This window comes from Cyanistes caeruleus, chromosome 29 (assembly GCF_971803275.1).
Source record: "Cyanistes caeruleus chromosome 29, bCyaCae1.hap1.1, whole genome shotgun sequence".
Lineage (NCBI taxonomy): Eukaryota > Metazoa > Chordata > Aves > Passeriformes > Paridae > Cyanistes > Cyanistes caeruleus.
The window spans coordinates 110,833-136,287 of NC_141729.1; the positions used below are offsets into that span (position 1 = coordinate 110,833).

Consider the following 25,455-nt stretch of genomic DNA (forward strand, 5'->3'; position numbering starts at 1 on the left):
GGGGTGGGATGCAGACAGCACGCCCCAAGGCCCAGGGAGTCTCCACCCCCTCGAGTGGCGCTACGAGGAGGACAGAGAGATCAGAGCAGAGACACAGGAAACACAAACAGAGACTGGTCTGGAAAGAAAATCATCAAGAGAATACAGAAGAGAAAAAGCAAAAAGGTAGGCACTACTCTGCACCTGTTTCAAAAAGGGTATTTCCTGTTTTCGACATCAATGGCACTGTCATTAAATACTATTAAATATTATTATTTAATAAATCCCATTGAAGCACCATGATAGTTAACTAACTGAGCTATTGCCTTCCTGCTTTTGAAGAGATTCATAGTGTGGGTAAAGCTGCTAACTTTCCGTTGTTTCAAGAAAGATGGAACTTTCCAGGGAAAGGGCTGACAGCCTTGGGCTCTGACCGTTTAAGCAAGGACGAGTGTCCTGCACAAAGGACATTAGCAGAAGAACTTAAAGGAAGAGATATGGACAAATATCTTGATGGTAAGGTACGGAGACATAGAGAACTAGCTGCAAAAGGAGAATTTATCTAATCTTCCCTGGCGTGAAAGGTGTCTGGTCTTCTGGAGGAGATCAGACTATGCCTTTCACCCCAGGTTCCAAAGCATGATAACGGAGGGACACAGAGGAGGAAGAGGGTGGGTCATCTTTAGTTCTCCCTAAATATGCTTCTCCTTAAAGGTGGCCAAAACCACAGGAAATACTGAGAATGATTCCATAAACAAAGCAAGACTTTGAGTAATTAATTTCCTCCAATGTCTTCAAAGGCTATAGCATCTTATTTTTTGTTTTCGTGTTTTTTGCTCTTTCCCCCAAAAACTTGTTATATATTTAAAGAGAAATAGTTCAAATCTGCTATTGGTCTGCTCAGTTCAGAAAGGGGATACAGAAATGCTTTATCCAGAAGGCTTCAACTAAATCAAGATAGCTTATCATCATCAAGAAAGCTATTAGTGCTATAGATTCAGAAACAATGTATTTTGGAATGGATGCATTATGTCATTGGGAGGAAAGAGAACTACTTTTAATTTTTGTATCTAAAGATGTCACACTTACAGACATGGTTTAGTGGTGGATTTGGCAATATTAGTTTTACAGTTAGACTTGATGATCTTAAAGGTCTTTTCCAACCTAAATGATTCTATGATTAATGACTTTTTGTTCACACTTGATAAGTTAGAAGGTTTTCTTAGGTCTTATTCCACATTAGTAAGATAATGGTAACATTATTACTACTTAGAAAGGCTGTTAATAATAATAGGTTAATATGTGGGATTTTAAATGTTCCTGCTGATGATGCTCCAGCAAAAAGAGACAAATTTAGGGTATCACATATTATGATATTAGGACATATCACATATTAGGACATATTATGTCCTAATGTACTTGAAAGCGTAGGATCAAAATGTCAGAATATTACATCTAGGTCTTTGACTTGTTGGTTTAATATTTTTGATCAGAAAGGAAACATAGGCTGAGATCAGAAGGCACACACTATTTATGAGACCCCTACCATTGCTTGCAGGTTTATGCTTGGAGCCTTGTAAACATACTTTTCAAACAGCCATATGATTTCAATTTGATGGAGCTTATCATTCAAGACATTTCAATTGACTGGCCTAAGTTGTACCTTTCCCAAAATCAAAAAGAAACATATGGTGACATCTGTTACCAGTTTTCCATGAACAGTGGGACAGTAGCCCTCAGAGGAAGAATAGGTATCCCACAGGGAGAAGGGGAGAAGTGGGGGAAAGGCTAGAGCATTTATAAGCTAAGATAGCCTAAACATGCTAGGATGTGGCATCTGATGCAAAACAACTTTAGAGAGACTATCTACAGCATTTTGCAGTATAAACACATGCTGTGTAAGGCTAGAACCTACTTGTACAGGTGAATATATGAGATAAACTTGATTAAGCCATGCAGGTGGCTTTTTAAATAGAGACTCCTCATGTCAGACTTCTAGGCAAAGAAAAAATAAAAAAGACATTTTTAAGTTTAAAAGATGTTTCTGAGTACTGCCTGAAAATGATCTACAGTTCCCTGGTGGTTTTATGTACCTGTCCTCCCACCAAAAAAAAAAAAAAAAAAAAAAAATATATATATATATATATATGTGTGTGTGTGTGTGTGTGTGTGTATGTGTGTGTGTGTATTCACTGGTGTTGCCTTGTTTTTAGGGCATCTTAGCAGGTTCCCCAGAAATAAGATCTCAACAGTTCTTTACTGTGCTTCCCAGGCAGAAATTCTAACAAGCCAGCTCAACTCAGATCTAAGTAGATCTAAGTAGTTTCACTGAACAAAGCTTTCCTTGAAAGCATCTTAGCTACCAGAATCTTGTTTCTTACAGTTGTAAGAACTTCAGGCCTTCAGATAACAACAAAGATCACCAGTGATACCAATAATTAGCAAGTTAAAACACTGCCACTGTGGCATTCAGAACACAAGCCTGCATAGCTGTAATAACTGGCCACAGCACAGGGAGTAAGGATACTGTAACACAGGGTTACAGCAGAAACCAAGTGACTGGACAGTGGTTCAGATTATTCACTTCAGCTTTGGGAATGCTGCTGATTTAGTTCATATTCAATTGAAGCTAATGTCTATTTGGAAGTAACTTGTACAGCTTTTAAAAAGGTTTTTTATACAATGCAAAATGTTTCCTAAGACGTGAAAAATAGCTTGAAAATATATAAAAAGTGTACTGTGAAATCTACAGACTAATACAAATCACTAAGAGATGCTCCAAATTATAAGGATTTTATCATCAAGATGTGACCCAAAAATAAAGCATGGAGTAATTAAGGTTCTCAGAGGATGTTCTTGTGAATCTTTTCAGTCTGTCTTGAAACTTAAGTCCCCTCTTTTTGCAGCCTAATGATGAGAAATCACATCCTAAATTATCCTGCTGTACTCTTGGTTGTGCTTCAGAAACTGGACTGTTCATGCCTTTTGCTTTAAACAAACTTTAAAACACACAAACAGAAAACGAACCAAACAAACATAAAAACCAACAAAACTACTAAAAACCCCACAGTCTTTCTCCATGTTAGCCTTGAATCCAAATTTATGACTCATATATCATACTCAAATTTCACCAGCTGTTATCCAGATGCCTTCTCTGGCTTTATATAAACAGTGTCTGAACTCATGATTCCTGGAAGTAGCAGTTTTCTCAAATAATTGTGTTAGCTTTATACATATAACATAGATGATACAAAGATGATAGTGTGGGCAACAGTGCCTGAATATTATTTCAAATACTTGGAACTTCAGGGTAATCCAAGAGACTGGAAATTAAATTGTATCTTCTTCCCTGTATCTTGTGCCTGCTACTCTTATCTCACTCCCAGCTCTTGGTTTGTATAGGAGGCATTATATTTTAAAAGGAAGAGAGAAAATGGTGTGGGACTTGTTCAAAGCAGGGGGGTTTCACCACATCTACATCATACCTTCACAATCTCCCACTAGGGATCAATGAATGTTCTCTTCCAAGAGTACTGATATAGGAGTCAGACTATGTAAATTGGTTTTGAGAAGGTAGAAACTCTTCCTGGCAGACTGAGGAGGGCTTTGAAGTGTAAATCTTCTGAAGGGATTAGAGGGAATAATATATAGTTGTGACTGCAAAGAAGTGACATACAGAAAGATGCTGCAGCAAATAAATGAGACTATCAGAACAAAACTGCCATACTCTGCCTTTTTAGCGAAAGCATATGATAATAGTAAAAGCTAAAAGCTTAGCTGGGGAGAAGCAGTAGAAATATTAAAAATATGAGACATAGCAGTACTGTCCTCACCTATCATCAAGCAAAGTCATTTTGCCTATACATCCTCTACACAAGAGATAAGCCTTCACTCTCACCTAAAGCAGCAGTCATACAAAAAAAATGGAAATCCTCTTAAACCACTGTTACCACAAAATGACCCTTCAGCAGACATCTGTGACTCTGCAAGAGATTTCTTAAGTAGGTGTCAGTAATATGAATCTCAATTAGCGCATTCGAATCACCATTACACTGCATCATCAGACAAGCCCATCTTTCTAATGGTACACATGGTACTGTTGGCATCCTGCAATTTAGGGAAAAAATACTTGGAATTTATTTCTGTCTTACTCCCCAAGAAACACTCTTCAGTTTCCTCCAGACATAAAAGAGTGTGCTTCAGCTTATCAAGTTTCTAAGTTTATCAAGTAACAGCATATCTGGACCTGCACGAGTCCAGCCTGACAGTTTTCCCAGGAAGACCAGGACAGTTAGACCAGACAGTTGAGAAGCAACAGGTTGAAAATGTATAAAAAAAATTTTCATAATTTAAAACTTTCATTTAAAGTTACACCTTGAACTCCACTCACACTGTACACTTCCTTTGTTCAACATCATATTTTTTGTACCTACAGATAATTTGAGATTTGGTGCTGACGTGGAAAACACTCAGAATGGAAGGCAAACTCCCATGTCTTCTTGTGCTGGTGGGAGCAATTATGACTGCCCAGTGCCAGGTATGAGGCTAATTCTCTTGCCATCTTCCTGTATTTTCAGCAGCACTTCCTTACCATTGACTTCAGCTGTCTGTGTGAGGCAGAAGGAGAATCTGCTTAGCTCACTAGAAATCAGAGGAAAAAAAATGTTACGAAGTAGTCTACCTCTTTTTGTGGATGTGCTATGTGTTATCCTGGCTGGTTTCCATTTAAGTAAAAAAGTCTTCTCCAGGTATTCTCAGCGTATCTGTTCACTGTTACCTTTCACTGTTATTAATGAGTTCCATTGTAACCAGCCTTTCATTTTCATGTGGTTATCATCTTCACCACTACTCTCGCTTCAAAGTGCACATCAATGGTTCCCTTGTCTCCTCACTTTAAGCCTCAGACTGCACACAGCTTGAGTAAATGTTATACAATTCTAAAACGTTTACTCCCTTTTTCAAAAAATTGCTATCCCACCCTTCCTCTTTCTTTTGACCTTCTTTCTCTTGTGGCCTAATTGAAGAACCTTTCTAAACTGGTTTCTTCCATAAAACTTTATCCAAAATATTTCATTTAATTGGCTGCAGAAGACATATCACTTAAAGATAATCAATCTACAAACTTTTATGGGGAAACTGCATGTCAGTGAGCAAAAGTAACTGTTTGTTGACTTTACCTTGGAAATTATTTGCTTGAACCTCCTTCAAGCAGCAGAAAGCTGAAAAGCTTTAGTTAGCATTTGCAATGCCCCAAGAGCAGATAATGGCTTAACACACAATGTGAGTACAGCACATCCCAAGTTCATGTCATTCAGATGACAAGTAATCACCTGATAATCCATGGCAACTATTTACAATTCTTAGGAATCCATACTAAGGTACTAGAGGCACTTTTCATTGTCTGACAAGAGGGCAGACACTTCCTCAAAGCTTCCCTGATTTACATAACCTCAAAAAAAGGACTGACTCTTTGAAAGTACTTGTTCGCTCATCTTTTTTAAGAGAGCAGTTACTCACATAATTGACCTTCTTTACTCACAGGGCTTACACGTGCGTTTCAAACGTGGAGCCAGATCTAGAGGTAAGCCAGGCCAACTACAACCGTGCATTATGAACATGGGAGGGGAAAGCAAATGATGCTGAAGAAACAGAGCCTGAAAGCTTTTTGTCATGGTTATGCGGATGAGAGATTCAGAAGACAAAATACCAGGCCATTAATACAATCCACAACAAAGTTTTCCCTCCCTCTGCTTTTCTTGAAAAAGAAGAAAAAGAAAAAGAGGCCAGTCAATAGGGGAACAGTACATCCAGCAGCATAGCAGCAAGAGAGATGGGACAGTTGTGGTCTGAGAAGGAAGAAGGGCAACCCATTAGACAGATGCTCCCATCACAGATACTTTTCTCCTGGAAATAGAAGGGAGTCATTTTGCTCAGCCAGGTCTTTTCCCTGAATCTCTAAATGAGGACTTCCTTTCTCTGATTACAGCCATTTGCACAGATAATTCATCTGCAGAAATTTACCAACCCAGGGGGACCTGGCTGAGGCTTTCAGGGAGCAGAATAGAATACTGTAGGTGCGACAGTGGTCAGAGTCGCTGCCACACTGTGCCTGTCAGAGGTAAGTGTGACAAAGAAAAAAGGAAATGGTGAGAGATTTTCCATCTAGTCATCCTAAAGAACTCCACTGTCAGGGCCAGAGTTACTTCACAGAAAATTTGTCTGGGAATAGAAGAGGATAGAAATGAAAATACCAGTGTACACTGTCTTGGGCACTACTAAGTAGGAATGGGCATGGGGCTGAGGAAGCCAAATAGAATATATGGAGAGAATGAAATGAAGAAATAATGGAAGAACTACACAAAAAGGCTGTAAGCACATGGCAATAGGTGCTTAGCACATGTAAGCACATGGCAATAGGTAGGTAGAGAAAAACAGAACAGACTAGAGGAGACTGACAGGAAAATGAGAGATGTATATACATTGCCAGCTTTTTGCTTCTGTGAAATCTAACAGTATTTCCTGGCTTTTGCTTATTCCACAGCCTGCACTAGAAATAAATGCTACAATGGGGGCCAATGTTCACAGGCATATTACTCCCCACAGCTCTTCATCTGCCAGTGCCACCAAGGTTTCTCGGGGAAGCAGTGTGAAATAGGTGAGTATACCACATCAAGTAATGTGAACAATGCTATCGGTGTTAGCTGTGCAGTGCACAAGGATGAGGTACCCAGAAGCTTCTGCTGAAGGCTAAGCTCTCTAATAAGTTGTCTTTTTTTATTCTAAAGCTAATGCTTTAAGGACACCTGGGTTGTTCTAGGTGTCCCTTAATAAAACTATGAATTTTGTAACTGAAGACTGTCATATATGTTTACTGTCTGCCTGACATGCCATTTTCACTGACTTACTAGACTAGATCTGAAAACCAAGTTTAAAAAGAACAGATAAGCAGTGAAAGAACTGGGATGCTGTCCTTACATTTTGTTCCCTTTTGTTCAGACACTGAAGTTAAATGCTACAAAGGCACTGGAGTAACATATAGGGGTACCTGGAACATGACGGAGAGTGGAACTGAATGTTTAAATTGGAATAGCAATGGCTTGGTGGACTGGATGTACAGCGGCCAAAGAGCGGATGCTGCTGAGCTGGGATTGGGCAATCACAACTATTGCAGGTGAGGGGCTGACGACTTAGGGTTGGATGGTCAGAGCCACAGGAATCAGCCTGTTCTAAGAGCCTGGAGCAAAAGAATGGCTGCTTGTTGTAGTCTGATATCAAGCAGAGAGCACTCGGCACTGGTGCAGATACTGTGCAGCCCGTGAGCAGTAATTGCAATGTCTGTAGACATATCTGAACTTCAGATCTTCCTAGATTGGATCTTTATTGCAGACTACATCATGCAAGTATCTCTCACCCCACAGTCTTTCCCTTGCCCCTTCTTAGTCCTCCCTAAACTCCATTTGTAATTCAGTTTCCTACAACTTCAAATCCTGATCAAAACTAAAAATACAGTGCTTTCTGTACATGACCTAAACTGCACAAGCATGCACAAACACTCCTGCTAGCTACTGGCCATCTCATCGTCACCTCAATGTACTCCACAGTTTTATAATTAAAATAGGAATTCTAGCAACTTCTGATGGTTCAGTCCACATCTTCACTGCAGAGCAGGACTGTTAGCAAATTAGATGGCCTACATGACACTACTGACAATAGCTTTATAATGATATCTACTGTAACTCTTTCAGAAACCCAGATGAGGATTCCAGACCTTGGTGCTATATCTACAAAGGGGGAAGTTATGCCTGGGAGCACTGCAGTGTGCCCTCCTGTTCAAAAGGTACATGCAGGGGACAGGGAAATTACTTTGGAATTTACATTATTCACTACATATATAAGGGTTCTCTTGGGCTATTTTTGTAGCCTAAAAAGTTGAGACTCTCATGTTATATCATATTTAGATTTTTAGTATTTATGACACTGAGAGAATGAGACACATAGAGGTAATATATAGATGCCTTGACAGAAATCACACCTAAGAACAACTGACAGGTTAGCATCAAACATTTAATGTGCAGCTTTCTTACTGAAGTTAGGAACACCAACTGCAGATCTGGACGAGGCACAGATTACCGTGGCAGCCACAGTGTTACCAGTTCTGGAGCTACCTGTTTGAAGTGGAATTCTCAAATCCTTGTCAACAAGCTATATACTGCTTGGAGAAGAGATGCTTACCGGCTGGGTCTTGGTAGTCACAATTTCTGCAGGTATGTAGTTGGTTATAGTATTAAAAAAAAAAAACAAAACCCTCAAACTGTCTTGTAGTACTCTTAAGGCAAGGCTCTAGTCTTTTACATGGACTAGTAAAGCACAGGAAATACACAAAATTACTGGTGGCAATGAAACTCACTCCCAATAGTATTTTTATTCCACCTGACCTATTTATGCTTCTCTAAGATTAGACTCCTTAAGTGCAAATTTCATGGGCCCTTAGGGCCCTCTGTATCTCTAGAAAAATCAAAAAGAATACACTCAGGGCATAGTCTGATACCTTTAGGTCTCTATAGATCTGATAATACAAATAGCTCTTCTCTTCCCTATGCTGCAGGAATCCTGATAATGACAGCAAGCCCTGGTGCCATGTCCTGAAAGGAAATCGGCTCACATGGGAGTATTGCAATGTGCCTACTTGCTGTAAGGACACCAGCACTCCTGGTTCTTCTCTTTCTTGGAAGCATTACTGTCCTGCATGCCATCTGTATTAAAATAAGATCTGGAGAAAAAAAGCTGTATTACACTCAAGCATCTTCCAGTAAAAAAAGAGCTGGAGGTAAACAAACAAACAAAAAAGAGCTTTTTGGAGCAGAAAGAGATTCTGTAGCTCCACTCTCACAGAAGTGCCTTTTGCTCTACCAGAAGGGAAGATTGTAGAAATGGAGGACAGGAAAGGGTTTCCTTACTGTATTTTTCAAATCAGAATACAAGTTTCCTAGGAAACAGGGATGAGTCAAATACTGAACAGTTCGTGGCAGCCTGCCTCACCATGGACTGGTGACTAGCAGGCTCTTAACCCTAACTCGAAGCAAGAGTGCCTGAATAAAAATTCTATTTGTGGGTTTCATCCACAGCCACCTGTGGCTTACGGCAGCACAGAGTACGCCAGTACAGGATTAAAGGTGGTTCCTACACAGACATTGCAGCTCACCCGTGGCAAGCTGCCATCTTTGTGAAGTATCACCGCGTGCCTGGAGAGCACTTCCTCTGTGGAGGAATTCTGATCAGTTCCTGCTGGGTTTTGTCAGCTGCTCACTGTTTTGAGGAAGGGTAAGTTGAGGATTCGGTACTATCTGGGGGAAAAAAGTCTGGAAAAGAGAAGCATCCAGTATAGCTTTACTGGAAGGGTAAAAGACTTGGAAAAACCCCTCTTTATCCCAGTAAAAATGCACTAAATGATGCACTAAAGATTATAGTTAATTCTGTTGAACATTACAGAGAGGCATTTAACTGGGCAAACTAACAGGATGGCATTAAGGTACCACAGGAGAGTATCAGATACCTCAAGAACAAAGTTGTCAATACACATGCAGAACCATCTGAAACTTGAGAACAGCAAGCGGCTGGCAGAGGAGCTTTGCCCTGATGGCTGTAAGCATATAGAACAAAAATGACGGCAAATAGGTCACTTTGAAGTTAAGCTGCCTGGGTAACAAAGTAGTAATAGAGCTAAAATTAAAAAACCCCAGACCTTCCAACGGCACATCTTCAAGGGGAGGGTCCACTCTAGTTAACAGGAATAGGGACTCTCTTGTTCTTCAGCTTTAGTACAAATCAGCTGAAGATTGTGCTGGGTAGGACATCCCGAGCAACTCCCGAGGAAAATGAACAGAAGTTTCAAGTGAAGAAGTACACTGTGCATCAGAGATTTGACTCAGAAAATTTCAACAATGATATTGGTAAGAACTTTCCTGACTTTATGATTGAAGGTCATGGTTGGCTCAAGTTTGTGATTGATGAAGTGGGGATCTTTTTTCCTTGTTCAGCTCTGTTGCAGTTGAATTCAGATGCAGAAGACTGTGCTGTTGAAACAAGCACTGTCCGCGCTGCCTGCCTCCCCATGCCAGAGCTGCAGCTGCCTGACTGGACTGAATGTGAGATCTCTGGTTATGGAAAAAATGAAGAATGTAAGTACAAGATACATGTCTACATGTCCAGAGCTTGAGTCCTCTGCCCTCAAAAAATTCAAGCCTTTAGCATCACTGAATGTGTAATGTATCATATTGGCTTATATGAGCACTACAAAATGTATGCTGAAGTAGGAGTTATTCAAAACCAAGTTTTGCTTTAAGTTATTCATCTGAGTCCTATCAGTTGTAGAGACTTCCTTGATACTCTCCACAGTACAAAACTAAAAAAAAAGAGGCACAGTGAATGAGGTAGGAAAGACATAAGATTTGCAATCAGGGCTGCCAAACCTGCTGTACTCAGTACATTTAGATACTGTAATTGGGACAGAAATCCATTTCTGTCAAGGCTTGATATACCATACAGTTGCAGATTGATGCATTATTCTAAAAGAGACATTGGCTATAGAGATTAGCTGTGGCAGCGCAGCAGGAGCTGCCGAAGCCACCGCCTTCCCGAGAGCTTCGTGTCTCTGCTGGGAAGGGATAGCTCTGAGCACCAAGCACTCACACACCGTGATGTTGTCTGAGGGTCAATGGATAAGTACGAGAGGGGGGTCTTTGTATGGTGTTCCTGTGGAGTTCATTGATTTCACACAGAAGGGAACCAGGGACAAAAAAACCCAGAACAAAGGAGGGACTAAGGTTATACACAGACAGTGAAGGGCGGAGCATCAGAACTGAGGGCCAATGGACTGAGGGCACAGGGGTAGTATGAAGGTGGAGCCAAGGGATAACAGCCAACCAGGGTCTTGGGGGTGGAGTGATGGGGAATGGGAACCAATAGGGAAAAGAAAAGCAGGAAACATTCTAGAACTGGAGTGGAGAATAGGGATGACATAACTCTTGGGTGGGGACAAGGAATGACATAACTAGGATGATGTAACTGATGTAACTGGAGTACATAAAACACCAAAAGAGTGTAGAAGAACAATTCTTGAAACAGGGGTCACATCCTAGGGCATCTTACTAACAACTTTCCTCACCAGCTCCTGGGATGTAACAATTAGCAAAAAAAAAAACCCCAAAAAACAAAAAACTGAAGAAATAAAAATAAATCCCAAATAGACATTAAAAGGCAAGTTAAATTGCTTTTAAAGTGAGCTATGACAAACAGAAATAAAAGCTGCCTGAAAGTATATACAGGCACACCTATATATAAATCAAAAAAACACCCCCCCTCCCTTCCCCCCAGCTCTTATTTTACTTTCTCCCTTTTCCATTTTCATTCAATTCTCTAACTTGTAAACTTAGTAAGACAGAAACTGTTAAGCATCCATCGTACAAAACCTAATCACAGTTTGGACCCATATGGGTTTTGGAACAGACCTAAAAACACCGCATGTAAGTGTGGCATAAAGTGTTTTTGAAGTGCTTTTAAAGATTGTCCTCAACATTGCTTACAGGAAGTACAGGATAAACTGGTTTATGAGAGGGAAAAGATGCTGCAACTGTAATTCAAAACTCTACTGAATAACAACAATCCTGCCAACTTTCAGTTTTGTGCAATTGTAGCTATAAAACTGCTAATAAATATATATAGATTTATATATAGATTTATATATAATAGATATAAAACCAATATCCAAATCAACCAACCAAATCTCTTCCATTCTAACGTAAGTGTACCGGTTAGTATTATGTATGACAAAGCATCTAACTTTTGTTAGTGGTAGTCTAATATTAAAAAGTTAGGATCCTGTTTCATACAGTTAAGGCATTTTCATAGACATTTCCTGTTACTTCATTTTGATTGATATAACTATGCAAAGATGACTTATCCACCCAAAAAACCCAGCAGTGTTTAATTTGGAGCCTACATAAACCTCTCTAGCATACTGAAGAAACAATATTCTTTCTCAACTAGATTTAAGCTGTTCTGATTATCGAAGTGGAACTCCCAAGATACAAAAAGACCCTTTTGCAAGGAAATTTTAGTTTAGCCAGAGCTACTTCTGTTCACTCTCCCCTAAACTATGGAAACTGGGAAAAAATTAATAATAATAATAAAAAAATAGATATATATATGCACATACACAGACATATATATATATATGTATTTATATTGTCATTTTTCTTCCAGTTTCTCCATTCTATTCAGAGCACCTGAAGGAAGGCCATGTCAGATTGTTCCCAGCCAGTCGGTGCACAGCACAGTATCTAGACAACCGGACAGTTACAGACAATATGTTATGTGCAGGAGATACAAGAAACCTTGATGATGCCTGCAAGGTAAACCAAATTCTGTTGTCCTTTTTTTTCTTTTCCTTGTCTCTTTTCTTTTCTCTGTACTTTGATCTAACTAAACAAAAAGCTTCAGAAAATAGTTTAAAGAAGTTATACATTTGCCTACATGGCAGTTCTAGTAGACTTTTCATGAACTGAACAGAACTGGTGGCTCCTCTTTCATTTCTCTTCCTCTACCCTTCATGGAGGGGAAGGCAGGGAACACTTAAGCAATCAAACCAGAGCAACACAGACTGAAAATCCCAAATACAGGAAATACCAAAAAACTGAACAGGAAAATCCACCCAAGCATTTCCTAGTATTTTCTGTTATGTGAGCGTGCAAAACACTCAGCAGGAGGTTCTGTAGAAGGAGCCCCTCTACTAAAAAGTAGAGAAAAGAAGAAGAAAGTCTAAAAGATGGCAGAGAACAAGCAGCTACAACATTAGGAAAAAGGAATCCCCATCTTTTCTGTTTAAACAGCTATTTAATAACGTTGCTTTACTGTTACACACAGCAGTATAAAACCCCTTGGATCTTCAGAGCTTTAATAATGGCCTTCCTCTCTTTGTTCAACATTTTACCTGCATTTCATAAATGAGCACCATACAAAGTTTGACACTTAAGTGCTACATTTTCCTGTGTCTCTCCCCATGAGAGGAGCACTGAGGGAGTCTGGAACATAGAAGTGACTTGGGTAAAAATCACTTTAGTGACTGCAATATGCTCTTGTTTTGTGAGCATACTACATAGGCTATTTCTGTAAACACTAGTGCATCCCTAATGCCAATGGGGGTGGGAAAAACAATGCAAAACCAAATGAAGAGATTGTTGCTAATCTGCTATTTCTCTGTAGGGCGATTCTGGAGGACCTCTGGTCTGTATGAAGGATGATCGTATGTATCTGATTGGAATCATCAGCTGGGGAATAGGCTGTGGCCGCAAAGACATACCTGGTGTTTATACAAATGTGAATCGTTATCTTGACTGGATTCAGGACACCATGAAACTCTGAGAAAGAAAAATGAACCATTTGCAATCCTGTGACCATGCCCTCACAGCTTCCTTCTGGGTGCTTTAAGCAGGCTGGCAGGGCTTCCTGTTTGACCAGATGCTTATAATTTCTAGCACAACAAGGAAGCAAACTGCAATGTATGGGAAGCGCATGTTCTCAAAATACTCTCCTTTCCTTATTACAGGTTATTAGAAGCTAATCAAACTTTTCCCAAACATCACCAAACTTTCACCTTGCATCAAATCACATAAGTGCAATAAAAAAAATAATTCTGGCTGAGTGAATAAACCAAGAGACAACATCTGGGCACCATGCATCCCTTTAGCAGCTGCACTGTTTTAGGAATGGGTGTGAACTGAAGGGGAAATTTAATTTCCTGAAAACTTCACCTCCCTCCTTACTTTGCTGTACAATTGGAATACCTTAAGCTCTGTCCTTATACCATGTCACTTTGGTAATTTAAGCTGGTTTCAATAGAAAGAACAAAAGCTGTAGACATGGGCTACTTATTTCCAGATTAATATACTACTCGCTTCTGCAGTTTGGAACCAATTAATTAACCAAGTTTAAGCTCAAACTCTCAGAGCAAATTCAGGATGGCATGCTTATTATGACATTTTATTCTTTCATTTGGTTTTGTTCCTGGTAATAGAATGGGTAAAAATTTGAACAGCAGCCTGATCTGCCACAGAATCAATGCATATTTTTGATTATTAAATTTCTATGCATTATCATCGGATATGAAGCAAAAGCTCTCTCTTCTGTGCAGCAGAGCAAAACAAAGGACGAATGTATTGGTAGCTAGATTTACATCCACAAGTAAAGGCCAAATCAGGTATCATAAGGCTGCCTTTGTCCTTTAACAGAAGACAGGACAGGTACAACTGAGTCATCATGAACCAGAATCTCAGTAATCAGCATTACTTCCTTGCACTGCTGCTGCCACATGACGCTAAATGCCACCTATGCACATCCTAGGACTGAAGCCTCTCTGAGAGCTTCTCTTTTGTCTCATTGTTTTGTAAAGCAAAAACAGGTGTAACTGCCTTTTAACAAAAGGAAAACATTGTATTGCGGGTACATAAGGAATTTAGTTTTAGCATCAATCAGTAGCTAGAAAACTAGTCTGTTGCATATGGGAAATTGAACACATTGTTGAAACTCAAAATGTTTAACAGTTTTTAAGGAGCTCTCTGATAACCCACTAGCACAACTACTCAGATAAATAATCTAAGTAGGTATAGAAGAGATTTGGTAAGATGGCCATTACTTTCTCAAAGTTGTTTTGTAAATGGCACCTTTACAAATGGTGAGTTTCTAGCTACCGGCTTAGAAACTGACCTCAAAGAGATCTTCTCTAATGGCCTCGGAGGAACAGTGGTCACAGTCCAGTTAGCTTCAGCAACAAGTTTCATATTCCAGTCAGTAGAAGGAGAAAATATGTTTTTTAATGAAGAGTCACAGTTTAGGTTTTTGGTGTGTTTTGTTTTTTTTTTGTTTTTTTTTTTTGTTGCTGTTGCTAGTTTTATTTTGTTATTAACCTAGAGAAAAATACAAATTAATTTCCCTTCATTTCCCCTGGGCCCACTTCCATGAGCTCTTGTGCCTCACTGTACTGGCATTCCAAGCCTGCCAAATACCTGCAGCCTGTAGAACAGTCTAAACTATTTCACAGACTAATGCAAGTTAGAGTTCTCAGGAAGGCAACTTTTGTTTTGAAATTCAGTCTACTAAATACAATATTTGAGCTCAATGTGATCTAACAGCCACCAATAAAATGTAACTGAACCACACCTGACACAATCTCTTTTAGAAAAATAGAACCTACAAAAACGTAAGCTGCAGAGAAAAGCTTTACCTCACAGTTATTACCAATTCTTGGAAAATACCATTATATTAAATATCCAAGTTGACAAAGAATGCTGGATAAGCCCTAGCTGCCACATCTGCACTTGTTCATTCCTTTCATCCTGGTCTGTCTTTTGAGACATCTTCTATGTAGCTGACTAAAAGAATGGCCCAGAATCAACCCCGAAGTTTTACAAATGCTTCTTTATCCTTCATTTTCTCCCTTAATCTGGGAGATTTACCAAATCCTTGTCCAATAGCTAGCATCTAGTATTCTCCAGCCTTACTTTAACTTTCATTTCTCAGAAGTTGCTGCCACCTAGCTCAGTGCATTCAACTGCCTTTTTCTGGTTTCTTTACCCATTACATCCCTCCGTAATAAAAAAATCCCTGAGATCGTTTCTGTCTTTACATCAACTTTTCCACTTACATGGTTTTCATCCCTACTTGTCCTCTTCCAGCACACAGTAGCACCATCTTGAGACAAGGTATAAGAATAACAACTGCCATCTGCCTGCTTGCTTTCCTCTGACTTTGCAGCTGATATAATGTCATACTCAAGTTATTTCAGAACCCCAATCAACATCAGCATCTTTTGTAACTGAAGTACACAGCTGCACCTCATATTTACCCCCAGAAGTCCTTCTTATGTCCAATTTGTGTCATTGATGTTCCCCATTTCTCCTTTCTGCCCTGCTTCATCTTTCATAGGAACTTGCAGCCATCTCAGACTGGTATGTCATAAGGGCCTGATGCCCTTATATGTATAAGAAATCTTCCAGTATCTCGAGTAACATGAATCACTTCAGCAGTAAATATAAGACCCTTTAAAAATCAAAGCTACAAAGCCAAAAAGCAGTATCGATATTTGAGGAGCAGGAAAGTGATGAGGTATTTGTCTTCATGATCAAAGCAATGCCCTTAGCATGCTACCCAACCCAGTAAACAAAAATGGTTCAGCTGCATTCCTAATGGCGTTTTCACTTGAGGTTCTAGGAAATGCTCAGCACTTCTTTTGGGAAACACTAAGAAAAATTACCAAGAAAGCAATTAATTTTAGTTTATCAGACAGCGACTTAGTCCCAGGTATACAATGCCAACTGCATAAAGACATTTATCTCCCTAAGGCACCCATTATACACAATCCAATTGGCATAATTTACCTTCCTCCTCAAATAGCAACTTTATTTCAACTTGTAAAACCACTCTGAAATGACACAGATGACATGTAAAAATTAATTTTATTGATGCTCTTGTTGAAGGTTTTGTTTGCACTGAACATGCTTAGCAGTAATGTCACCTCAGCAGAATGCCACCTGCTACGGAATTCTTCAGCTGCACCGGAACTTGCAATCCAAGCAAGATGCCACTCATCCACTGCAAGCGTCCACCACATGCAAGGCGGATTGAATGCTACCCTTTGTCTAGAGTCACCTTGTTCTGTTCACAAAGCATGAACTGTACATGCTGGACCCCACAGCTGTACGTGTGTGGTCACATGTACAGCAGATTAGGTGCAAGTTCTGGTACCAAGAGAAAACACATTGGCATGTAGTGGCCAAAGAGCCTGTTACAGACAATATGAACAGTGCAGGTGACTCTCATTTCCTATTTTTCCTGTACAGACGGATGTACTACAGGATGGAATGGGCAAATATAACAACAGTTTTTGAGGAAGAGATGATCCCAGTGAAAAATCTGGTGTAGGTTTGAATCATCTGCACAGCACCTGACTGGTACAGGAACTGAAGTGAGGTAGGACAGGAGGAACACTAAAATAGTACCAGGTCACAATTATCTCAAAGAAAGACATCAATGAGCAGGAAAACAGCAGTATCACCTTCATTTGCAATAGGAAAGGAGAGGCAAAAAGAGGTTCCAACAGGTTACTAGGACAGTGGTTATCTTCACGTAGCCACAGCTTCTAATTCCATCAATGCTCTCTCCACCAAAGTTCCTCTGTCTGTCTCTTCTGATTCCCCAAATAACCTAGGACAATTTCTACCTTCAAACACTGATGAAATAAGAGAAGCAGAATTACATGGAGATACCACTGCCCATCAGTTACAAGATCTGAATGTATTTTAAGTTTGTATTCAGACTCAAGATCCTTGATGACCAGGATGCCTTATGAAATATCTAGAGAAACAATGTACTTCCTCCCTTTGTGGCAACATTCCCAATCTCAGGCTTCTCAACTTCCCATCCTGGGTGGAACAATCTACCCTTCCACTTCTTCCAGACCTTTTGAAGCAGAACAGCCAGGTATTCTCCCTGCTGGAAAGAACTACACAGTTCTTCACAACTACATAGATGTTTTCTACCCTAACAGCCAATGATCCAAGAAGGCAGCTGCTGGATCGTCATACTGAAATTTGTGGAAATTCAACTTAGTACATCTAAAAAGGGATAAAAAACAAACAAAATACATGAAGAGGAGCTACAAAAGGCCATAAATCCCTAGAATTTCCTCTAAGACAGCAAAATGATGGTGATACAAGCTTACATAGCTGACTCACTAATCGTAAGGGACCTGAGCAACTCTCCCATCTGCTATTGTTCCAAATACTTCAGACTCAAGTAGAGATGAGGTGGTATCAGGTCAACCTTACTTTTCCCTGTTTTCCAGCACTCTGAGCACTGGCTTTCCTGCTTATGCTACTACAGACAAGAAAGCAACCCTAAACAGATGGATGGGATCCATCAGCCAAGGAACAGGGGGAACAGGAAAAGTGCTCTTCCTCACTATCAGGAGCCTCTAGGTTCGGACTTGGAACTTGCCAGCCTTAGTCATGTATTTTATCCCCTTGAATGGCTTGTACTTCTCCCCATACATGTCCAGGCGATTCACCTTCAGTCCTAGAGGCAAACAAACACAGCATAAGACTGACTGCTGCCACAAAGCTAACAGGCCTTTGGCATAAAGGGACAGAAGATCATACTAGTGGTGCAGAAAGCACAGGGAAAGTTTTAGCAAGCAGCAGACAGAACTGAGAAAAGCTGACAACTGCTAATTGTTAGAATCATTCTTTACAAACACATCCATACCCTAAATTTCTTCATAGGTCTGTAAGCACAAAATGCAAGGAAATGCAGGCAAATTGTTTCACAGACCACCAGCAAGAACAAATCCATAGATATGTAGTCAAAGCAGACAGCTTTTTTGCTTGAAGAAGGTGTTTCAGGTAGAATGTACTTCAGAGCATGAAGGTTTGTGAAGTTACTTCAGCTACATACAGAATGAGCACTGGCACAGCAGAGAACATTCCACTTCTTTACCTCAAAGTCACTTACCAGATATAGCCAGCTGCTGAATTTTAAACTGCAGGTTAATGGTGGGATTTTCATCTGGTTTCGATGTCCCAGCTTGCAGGCTCACGCTCCCTTTCAGACTTGGCAGTTTCTGGGGGTTTATTTTCCCAACATCCCATGACAGTAACTTTAAGGAGCAGAAAATGCACCAGTTAAACTCAAATGCTGCACCCTCTAAAGAAGCGTCCCCTTCCAATGACAGCTTTAAATATTTCTCTATGAAAAATGTCTTTTTCTTAGTATCTTGCCTTTCATATTGGCCAGACACCAGATTAAGGAGCAGATACCTCAGAACCTTTGTTCTCCCTCTCTTTTCCATGAGGCTCCCCAAAAGACTACTATGAATTTTATTTCCACTACTTGTGCTAAATGCCACATGGGTAAGCCCCTCAGATTAAAGTTTGTAATAAGGAAAAAAAAAAGTTAACTCCTCAGGTTCAAACAACAAAACCAGAACATCCCAAGCCAAATCAAAACCATTAACCAACCCTCAGTGTTTGCAAAAAACCCAACATGCAGCACTGAGAATGACAACTAGATATGCAGATGTTTGTAAGCCATCCAGCAGACTGATGGCCCATCATACAAAACCAGTGCTTGGATTTTCTTTACTCACCAAGTAGCTAGAATTACAATCCACTCAGACACCAAGGTATTTGTTCTGGGGATTAAAAAAACTCCTAGTATGCAGTTGTTCAGAAAAAGATCTCACCACAACATGCTGCCTTCAGCAAAGCAGTATTCATGGAAGTGTTAATGTAAGCATGATCAGGCTGGCTTCATTTTCTGATTGGTAAGAAAGATTTTTTAAAAAAAAAACCAACAAAATTATCTAATTTCGGTCTTTCGTCTTACCTTTGTAACCGGATCAAAGACATGTGTTCCCTGGGAGGGTGTAAGGGTCATATTTAAGACACTTTTTGGCATCTGGCTAGTGACCATCACTCCCTCTACAGTCTTCCCCATAGTCTGCTTTGGCCCCACTGTGATCTCAAACCGTCCCAGTGAGCTGCCATCACGAAAACTGATGTTATGCTTAACGTAGACAGGAATTGCCACAAGGCTAGAATAAAGACACAAACAGAAAGTCCTTGTCATTCTCTTGCCCTCATATTTGCTTAAAAGAGAAGGAAATCCTACACTCATTTATTTGAGTTAGGAGCAAAGTCAGGATTCCATTCTCAAGTCTTAATTACACTTTTTGTAATCAAGCTTGCTGTATCCTGTTTTATCAGAACAAGGAACTACCTCAAATAAAACAGGAGGCTTGAGCAAATGAGAAATGTTTTTGCATGTTGCAACCAGGCTGGCAAGTGGGTCCTGGCAATGCAGCAGCACTTGAACTGCACGTTTGTGCTTTTGGTTGCATTTGCCACTCCTTTTCATCTACTAGAGATAAATCTGACAAAGGTCTAGCAAAATTTCTTTAGCAGCTGTAACCCCGAGTAAATATTACTTGGCAAGCTGCTTCCAGAAAAGAGTGTAAACGTGGACAAGAACTTGTGGTTCCATTAAGAGAGATGTCAAAAACCTAACAGGAGCACCAAACTATCTTGTTTTATTTTAAAAGGTTTTTATAAACACATGAAATCAACAGCTTGATTACTCTACACTGTCTAATTCTTTCCCTATCTAGTTTGTTTATCTGCTAGTAGCCTTTGAAAAATGCTGGCTGGCCAGAAAGAAATTACAGAATCACTGCCCAAACAAGGAGAAAACATGTAATTCAAAAAACGAAAAATGCAAGTCACCATGCACTTCTACTTCACTTGGCTCAATATGCCACCTCATCTTTAAAAGTTCCTACTTTTATCCTCTTCCTAGCCAGAAGGATACAAATTTCATAATTCACAGCACCAGAGTCATCACCTACTTCTGAGCACTGACATGGTAGGACAGCAAGCGGAAATTTCCATCAGGTGGAATGAAGGAGAGTATTCTCTCTGACTCCCAGCGCTTAAAACGCACACATGGGTGAAAGCTGACATCATCCAATAACCGAGGGTTCTGAAACAAAAAGAAAGTTTCAAGGTTTGTGATGGCAGTACAATTTAAAAAGACCTCCTCTTCTTAGCAATCCTCTATCCATGAAGGGCCTGTCATTTGACACACTCTTGACCAGTTGAAGGTGTATACATTCAGACATGTCTGACACTGTTGTATCCTTGTGAAAGCAGTACTCAATAACCTCTATCCTTTTTTAGGATATTTTTAATCCTGTTTTAGAAAACTCAGTCATGTCACATAATTGCATTGGTGCATACTCATAAAAGAGGTGGCCCTTCAGAATATCTGCTTAAAGCACTCCTGTATCTCAAAAACAGTCACAGCACACATTACTTGGGCTTTTAAGCAAATTAGTCTGAAAAAGCTCTTTTAGGCTCTAAGTTGCTGAAGTTCCTGATGACTTCCCATTGTCATTTCTTTGTCATTTCATCTGGCATACCCAGATTCTGATGTACTGGGGTCCATCATCACAAGGCTGTGATCTTAGCAGCAGGGCTGGGAAACCCCTTTCAAAATATTTAAGTAAAGATACGTCCTTGAGATTTACCATAAAGGAGAGGGTAAGGTCTGGCATCCCAGTCAGCTTGACACAAGCATCAATCACTCCCTGTATTTCAGCAGTAATCGTGGAACCTGTAACAATAAAGTAAACAGAGGTGGTTATGTGAAGCTGATCAAAAAAATCCCAAAGTGGAAAAACTATAAGTGAAGAGGAAGGAAATCTATTTTCTTAATGAAATGCTGTGGCTCATTATGTTGCCTGCTCAACATCTGTATCAATCACAATGACTCGTCTAGAAGATTCATTCAGTTAAGAACCACAGACACCAGCAATGTCCATTTTAATGGCCAATGACAACAGCTCCTAATTCTAACATGACTAAGAAGCACAACAGGAAAGTGCTATGCACAATTTTTACTCATCCTCTATTTTCCCAATATAGAATTGCTTATGAGACCTCAATAACAAAGACTAGTGAAAATCTTGGTGCCTCTGTAAAATTTTTGACTGGATAGCATATATAAGTTAGCAACATTCCAGAGTAAAAATAGGAACAGAGCTTCCCATATTTGGATGAAGGTGCACCTATTTCAAAACCTCTCTTCATGCATGTCTTCATGCATGTCTTGATGCATACATCAGGACAAGTTATCCTATTCTTAACCAGGAGCAACTTCCATACCCGATTTGTCAATGATTGCATCTATCTCCTCAATCACATCAAAATAGGCCTCATTGTTGGTATATTTTACACCAGTACGTCTCCAAGGCACCACAGAGAGCTGTCCAGTGGGAAGCTGGTCACCCACATTAGTGCTTCCTGGAAAAAGAAAGGGAATCAACAACCACAGAAGTTAGGCAATACTGCAGAACAAATCCTTGGCCTCATAGAGCTTAATTGTAATTAATCCCCGAGAACTTGTTTCTTTGTAGGAGAGCAATTACTCTTCCTGACTCCCTGTACTCATACTACAGTAATGCATGGGAAAGTTTTAACACATGGGGATGTGTAAACTCACAGCAAACTAACTCATCCTGGTAGTCATGTCATGTCTGTAACTGAAAATGTAATCTGGCTTTTTTAGGTTCAAAAACCCCAAATCAGACCAAAACCAAATGCAAACCAAAGTGCAGCTGGTGTTGAAATTGGAAGGAACTACAAAGCAAAGCACTAACACATGACTCCCTAAATACACCTGTACTGCACGAATGGTATGTAACACCACAATTTTTCTTCCCCCATGTCCTAATTTACTTATGCAGGAATATTACCACCTGGACTCCCCTGTTTATCTTCTTGTTTCCCTGTACCTGTGATGGTGTTGACGACTGTTCGCAGAATAGTAGGAGGCTTTATCAGTTCCTTAAGAATATTAGACTCTGTTGCCAATGGAAAGCCATTGTCCAGCATCTCCTCCAGCACCTCATAAACCACCACAACATTGTCCTTGATTATTACCTCTGAACAGACACCAAAATAATCCTGTGCAAAAGAAAGAATTACTCAACAATCTCTAAAAGAGAATCTTAGTGATCATTCAGTCCAGTACTCTCCCACACAGGATGAACTTGAGCCTCTTCTTGGAGGCAAAAAACGCACTGAAACTCCCTGTATTACTACAAGCACATCAAACACACCAGTCCCACAGACATGTACAACTCTGAGCACACCTTGGCCACTGCTCCAGTGAGGTGGCAAATTCCTGCATCAGGAGTCCCAACTAATTTAGCAATTTTTAAAGCTGAACATTTAATTTACTTTCTGTCTTATTCTATGTGGACTTCAAGCATCTTTATGGAGAGAGCAAGTGCACATGCACAAACACAAACCCGAGCTTCTAGTTAACTTACGGCGATTAAAGAGGTCAGACATTTTGCATAAAGAATGAGTATACGTATACTCTGACAGTAGAGGAATCCTAGTTCTGCATTACAAACACTATTTTCCAGACATATCAGATTTTAATATACATCTAAGCCAGTGACAACACATTCATGCCTCATACCCTCATAAAAAACAAGACCTAAGGGTCTGACCCGATCCACTGCTGGTCTGAACGGCCAATCCACTCTCTAAAGTCAGAGAAACATAACTCAGAATACAGTCAGGTTCTGACATACTGGAAGCAAAAGCTCTCATATTACTTGTTTGGCCAAGCACACACATTTCCTGTACGCTGGCAAGATGCTGGTCACAAGACATTTCAAATCCAGACAACACAATCCTTTTGTTGGCAGGCAGAAGACAGACATCTTTACCATTTTCCTAAACTGATCAGAAGATGTGTCAACCATAGTACATAGGGAATACAGCTACTCTGGGGCAATTCCTGAAACTCGCTGCTTCATGAAGCTTCCAAGAAGCATCACTAGATGTAAATGCACAGGCAAGTTGTTCGTTAAAGCACGTGGCTATGAACTGCAAAAGCTCCTTGTGAGATCAAGGACAGCTTAGTCTTAGTTTACAGTTCCCAGAGCAGGTAAGGCTGCAGAACAGAAATAATGATTTGCTGAAAGGTTCATCCCGTGAGCACAGGTAAATACCGAATCCATAGTAATCCTCCGCAGGAAATCCTCGACTACGGCAAGCCCTGTCTACATCCTCCCAAACGCAGGATGAAAATTACGTGTCAGGAAACAAAAACAACAGCTGAAAACGAGAGGGGCTCTTTGCGTCCCCCGCCCGTTCTCCCCCGCAGCGCGGCCGTGCCGAGGCTCCCTCGCTCCAGCCACCGGGGCCCACGCCCCTCGGCCATACCTGGAACGTGTCCACGACACGGTGCAGGAACTCGATAACGAAGAGCGGCGGCACCTCACTCTGGATGACGGCCACGAAGAAGATCTTATGGCGGTAAACGCTAAGGAGGTAGTGGTGAGGCGTGGGGATCACCGGCGGCACGTTCTCCGCCTCCGAGGCCCGTTCCTGTGCCTCAAAGAAGTAGTCACAGACGGAGCGGCTGACGACGCTCTTCCAGTGCTTCTCCAGGAAGATGTCCCCCGAGGCGTTGATCAGGAACAGACTGTGGATCATGGCTGCAGCGGCGCCGGGCTGTGCCGGAGCGAAACCCCCGAAAGTGCTCTCCACACAGGCCCCGCCCCCCGAAAGCTCCTCCCGCGCTTCCCCCGCTGGCCCCGCCCCTCGCGCGGGTAGCATGGCTGCCGCAAACAGCGCTCCCGGCGCGCGGACAAGCGCGCTCCCACTGCTCGGGACGGGGCTCCGCAGCGAGCGCTGCGATTGGCCGACGCGCCCACACCCGCGCCCGGTGAGGCGGCGCAGTCACGCTTCGTAACTATCCCGGCAGCGGCCGGACGGGGATCCAGGCCGGTTCGGGATCGCGCCCGGCAGAGCCCCACGCACCACATGTCCCAGTGTTCCATGTCTCTGTCCCGCCCCCCGTTACACACCTGACAAGGCAGGCAGCGGCGAGGGGTCCTCAGGCCCGGAGCTACGCGGGGTGCCCCCGCTAGGCGGCACCATCGCGACCCGGTCCCACATAGAGGCCGCTGCACGTTCCTCCTCGTTTGGCGGGGTGCGCTCACGGCGCAGCTACCCCGCCTGCTCCTAACCGGCCTTTAAGGGCTCCTTTTCTAGAGGGGAACCTAAGCATAGTCCATGAAACGAGGAAATAACCCGGTTTTTTTGTAGGGAGGAGCAGCTAGGGGAACGTTTTTCACTTAATTATCTTGCTGGTTCGTTCAACCACGGAGCAACACCCCAGAAAACATCCAGCTGGCGTGAAAACAATTATCATGCCGAATTTACGTAAATTCTCTAGCAAGTTATTCCTTTGCATAATTAGAACTAGTGTTTCATGTTCATATAGTAGATCCCTGGACTTCTGAGTAAAACGTGCTGTGACAAACAATTTTCCTAGTACTCTGCTGGGAATATACAAAAACAATGGAAAAGCAGTCCTTTGTATCCCATTAAATAAGCTGTCTGAGCACACAGCCTTTCTTTCATGGGAGAAAGGTCGGACTGTTGCACCAGCACTGAGAGATGGGTCTGAGATTTCACATCCAACTGGGATTGTGGGAAAATCTTTTTAAAGTAGTGATATCCCCAAGTCTGGAAGATGTGACAAGCTATATCAGAGCACAAAGGCCCAGTTTCGGAGCTGGTATTGTCAGGAAAATTAATCCACAAACACCAGAAGTTTATGTCCAAAAAGGAGACAGAGGAGTCCTTTTACTTGGTTCGAATAAAGGAAGAGGCCATGGGCCATTCCCCTGGGGTCTCTCAAATTTTTGGAGGGCGCAGCCTCCTTTTTATCCTAATTTCCCAGCCGCATATCCCTTTCTCTCTTTCCCCATAGGCTGAGGTACTTGAGAGGTACAGGCTTCCCGGAACGCCTGATACCTGGGATACCCCCCCCCACCCCCAATGC

General features: G+C 41.2%; 2 protein-coding genes across 3 annotated transcripts; one reads left to right on the top strand and one right to left on the bottom strand.

Moving 5' to 3' along the window:
• The first annotated feature begins 43 nt into the window (after window positions 1-43).
• On the top strand, window positions 44-15,191 carry PLAT (plasminogen activator, tissue type). Of its 2 annotated transcripts, XM_023940808.2 has the most exons (14): window positions 44-165; window positions 4,415-4,516; window positions 5,521-5,560; window positions 5,966-6,097; window positions 6,521-6,634; window positions 6,976-7,150; window positions 7,725-7,816; window positions 8,069-8,243; window positions 8,585-8,670; window positions 9,105-9,300; window positions 9,793-9,929; window positions 10,017-10,157; window positions 12,241-12,389; window positions 13,240-15,191. In XM_023940808.2, exons 2-14 carry the CDS (start codon window positions 4,454-4,456, stop codon window positions 13,396-13,398), a joined length of 1,659 nt encoding a protein of 552 aa, XP_023796576.1. In that variant the 5' UTR covers window positions 44-165; window positions 4,415-4,453; the 3' UTR covers window positions 13,399-15,191. The 2 variants fall into 2 exon arrangements, with proteins under 2 accessions (XP_023796576.1, XP_023796577.1); XM_023940809.2 differs by lacking the exon at window positions 5,966-6,097 and having other exon boundaries at window positions 56-165.
• Window positions 15,192-16,468: 1,277 nt separating this feature from the next.
• Window positions 16,469-25,385, bottom strand: AP3M2 (adaptor related protein complex 3 subunit mu 2). Its single transcript, XM_023940810.2, has 8 exons — window positions 23,826-25,385; window positions 22,379-22,550; window positions 21,750-21,887; window positions 21,113-21,198; window positions 20,432-20,565; window positions 19,414-19,621; window positions 18,541-18,685; window positions 16,469-18,105 (listed from the first exon to the last, which is right to left on the bottom strand). Exons 1-8 carry the CDS (start codon window positions 24,219-24,221, stop codon window positions 18,005-18,007), a joined length of 1,380 nt encoding a protein of 459 aa, XP_023796578.2. The 5' UTR covers window positions 24,222-25,385; the 3' UTR covers window positions 16,469-18,004.
• Window positions 25,386-25,455: the final 70 nt, after the last annotated feature.

What these genes read in the sequence shown, in the direction of transcription:
- AP3M2 (XM_023940810.2), bottom strand. Translation starts at nt 24,221, where the DNA reads ATGCTACCCGCGCGAGGGGCGGGGCCAGCGGGGGAAGCGCGGGAGGAG. An exon ending in TACCATGTCAGTGCTCAGAA is followed by an intron (nt 19,622 to 20,431) that starts GTAGGTGATGAC and finishes TCTTTATTCTAG; the next exon opens with CCTTGTGGCAATTCCTGTCT. An exon ending in TCAGCAGCTGGCTATATCTG is followed by an intron (nt 18,106 to 18,540) that starts GTAAGTGACTTT and finishes GTTTGCCTCTAG; the next exon opens with GACTGAAGGTGAATCGCCTG.
- PLAT (XM_023940808.2), top strand. Translation starts at nt 4,454, where the DNA reads ATGGAAGGCAAACTCCCATGTCTTCTTGTGCTGGTGGGAGCAATTATG. An exon ending in TTATGACTGCCCAGTGCCAG is followed by an intron (nt 4,517 to 5,520) that starts GTATGAGGCTAA and finishes CTTTACTCACAG; the next exon opens with GGCTTACACGTGCGTTTCAA. An exon ending in GGCAATCACAACTATTGCAG is followed by an intron (nt 7,151 to 7,724) that starts GTGAGGGGCTGA and finishes TAACTCTTTCAG; the next exon opens with AAACCCAGATGAGGATTCCA.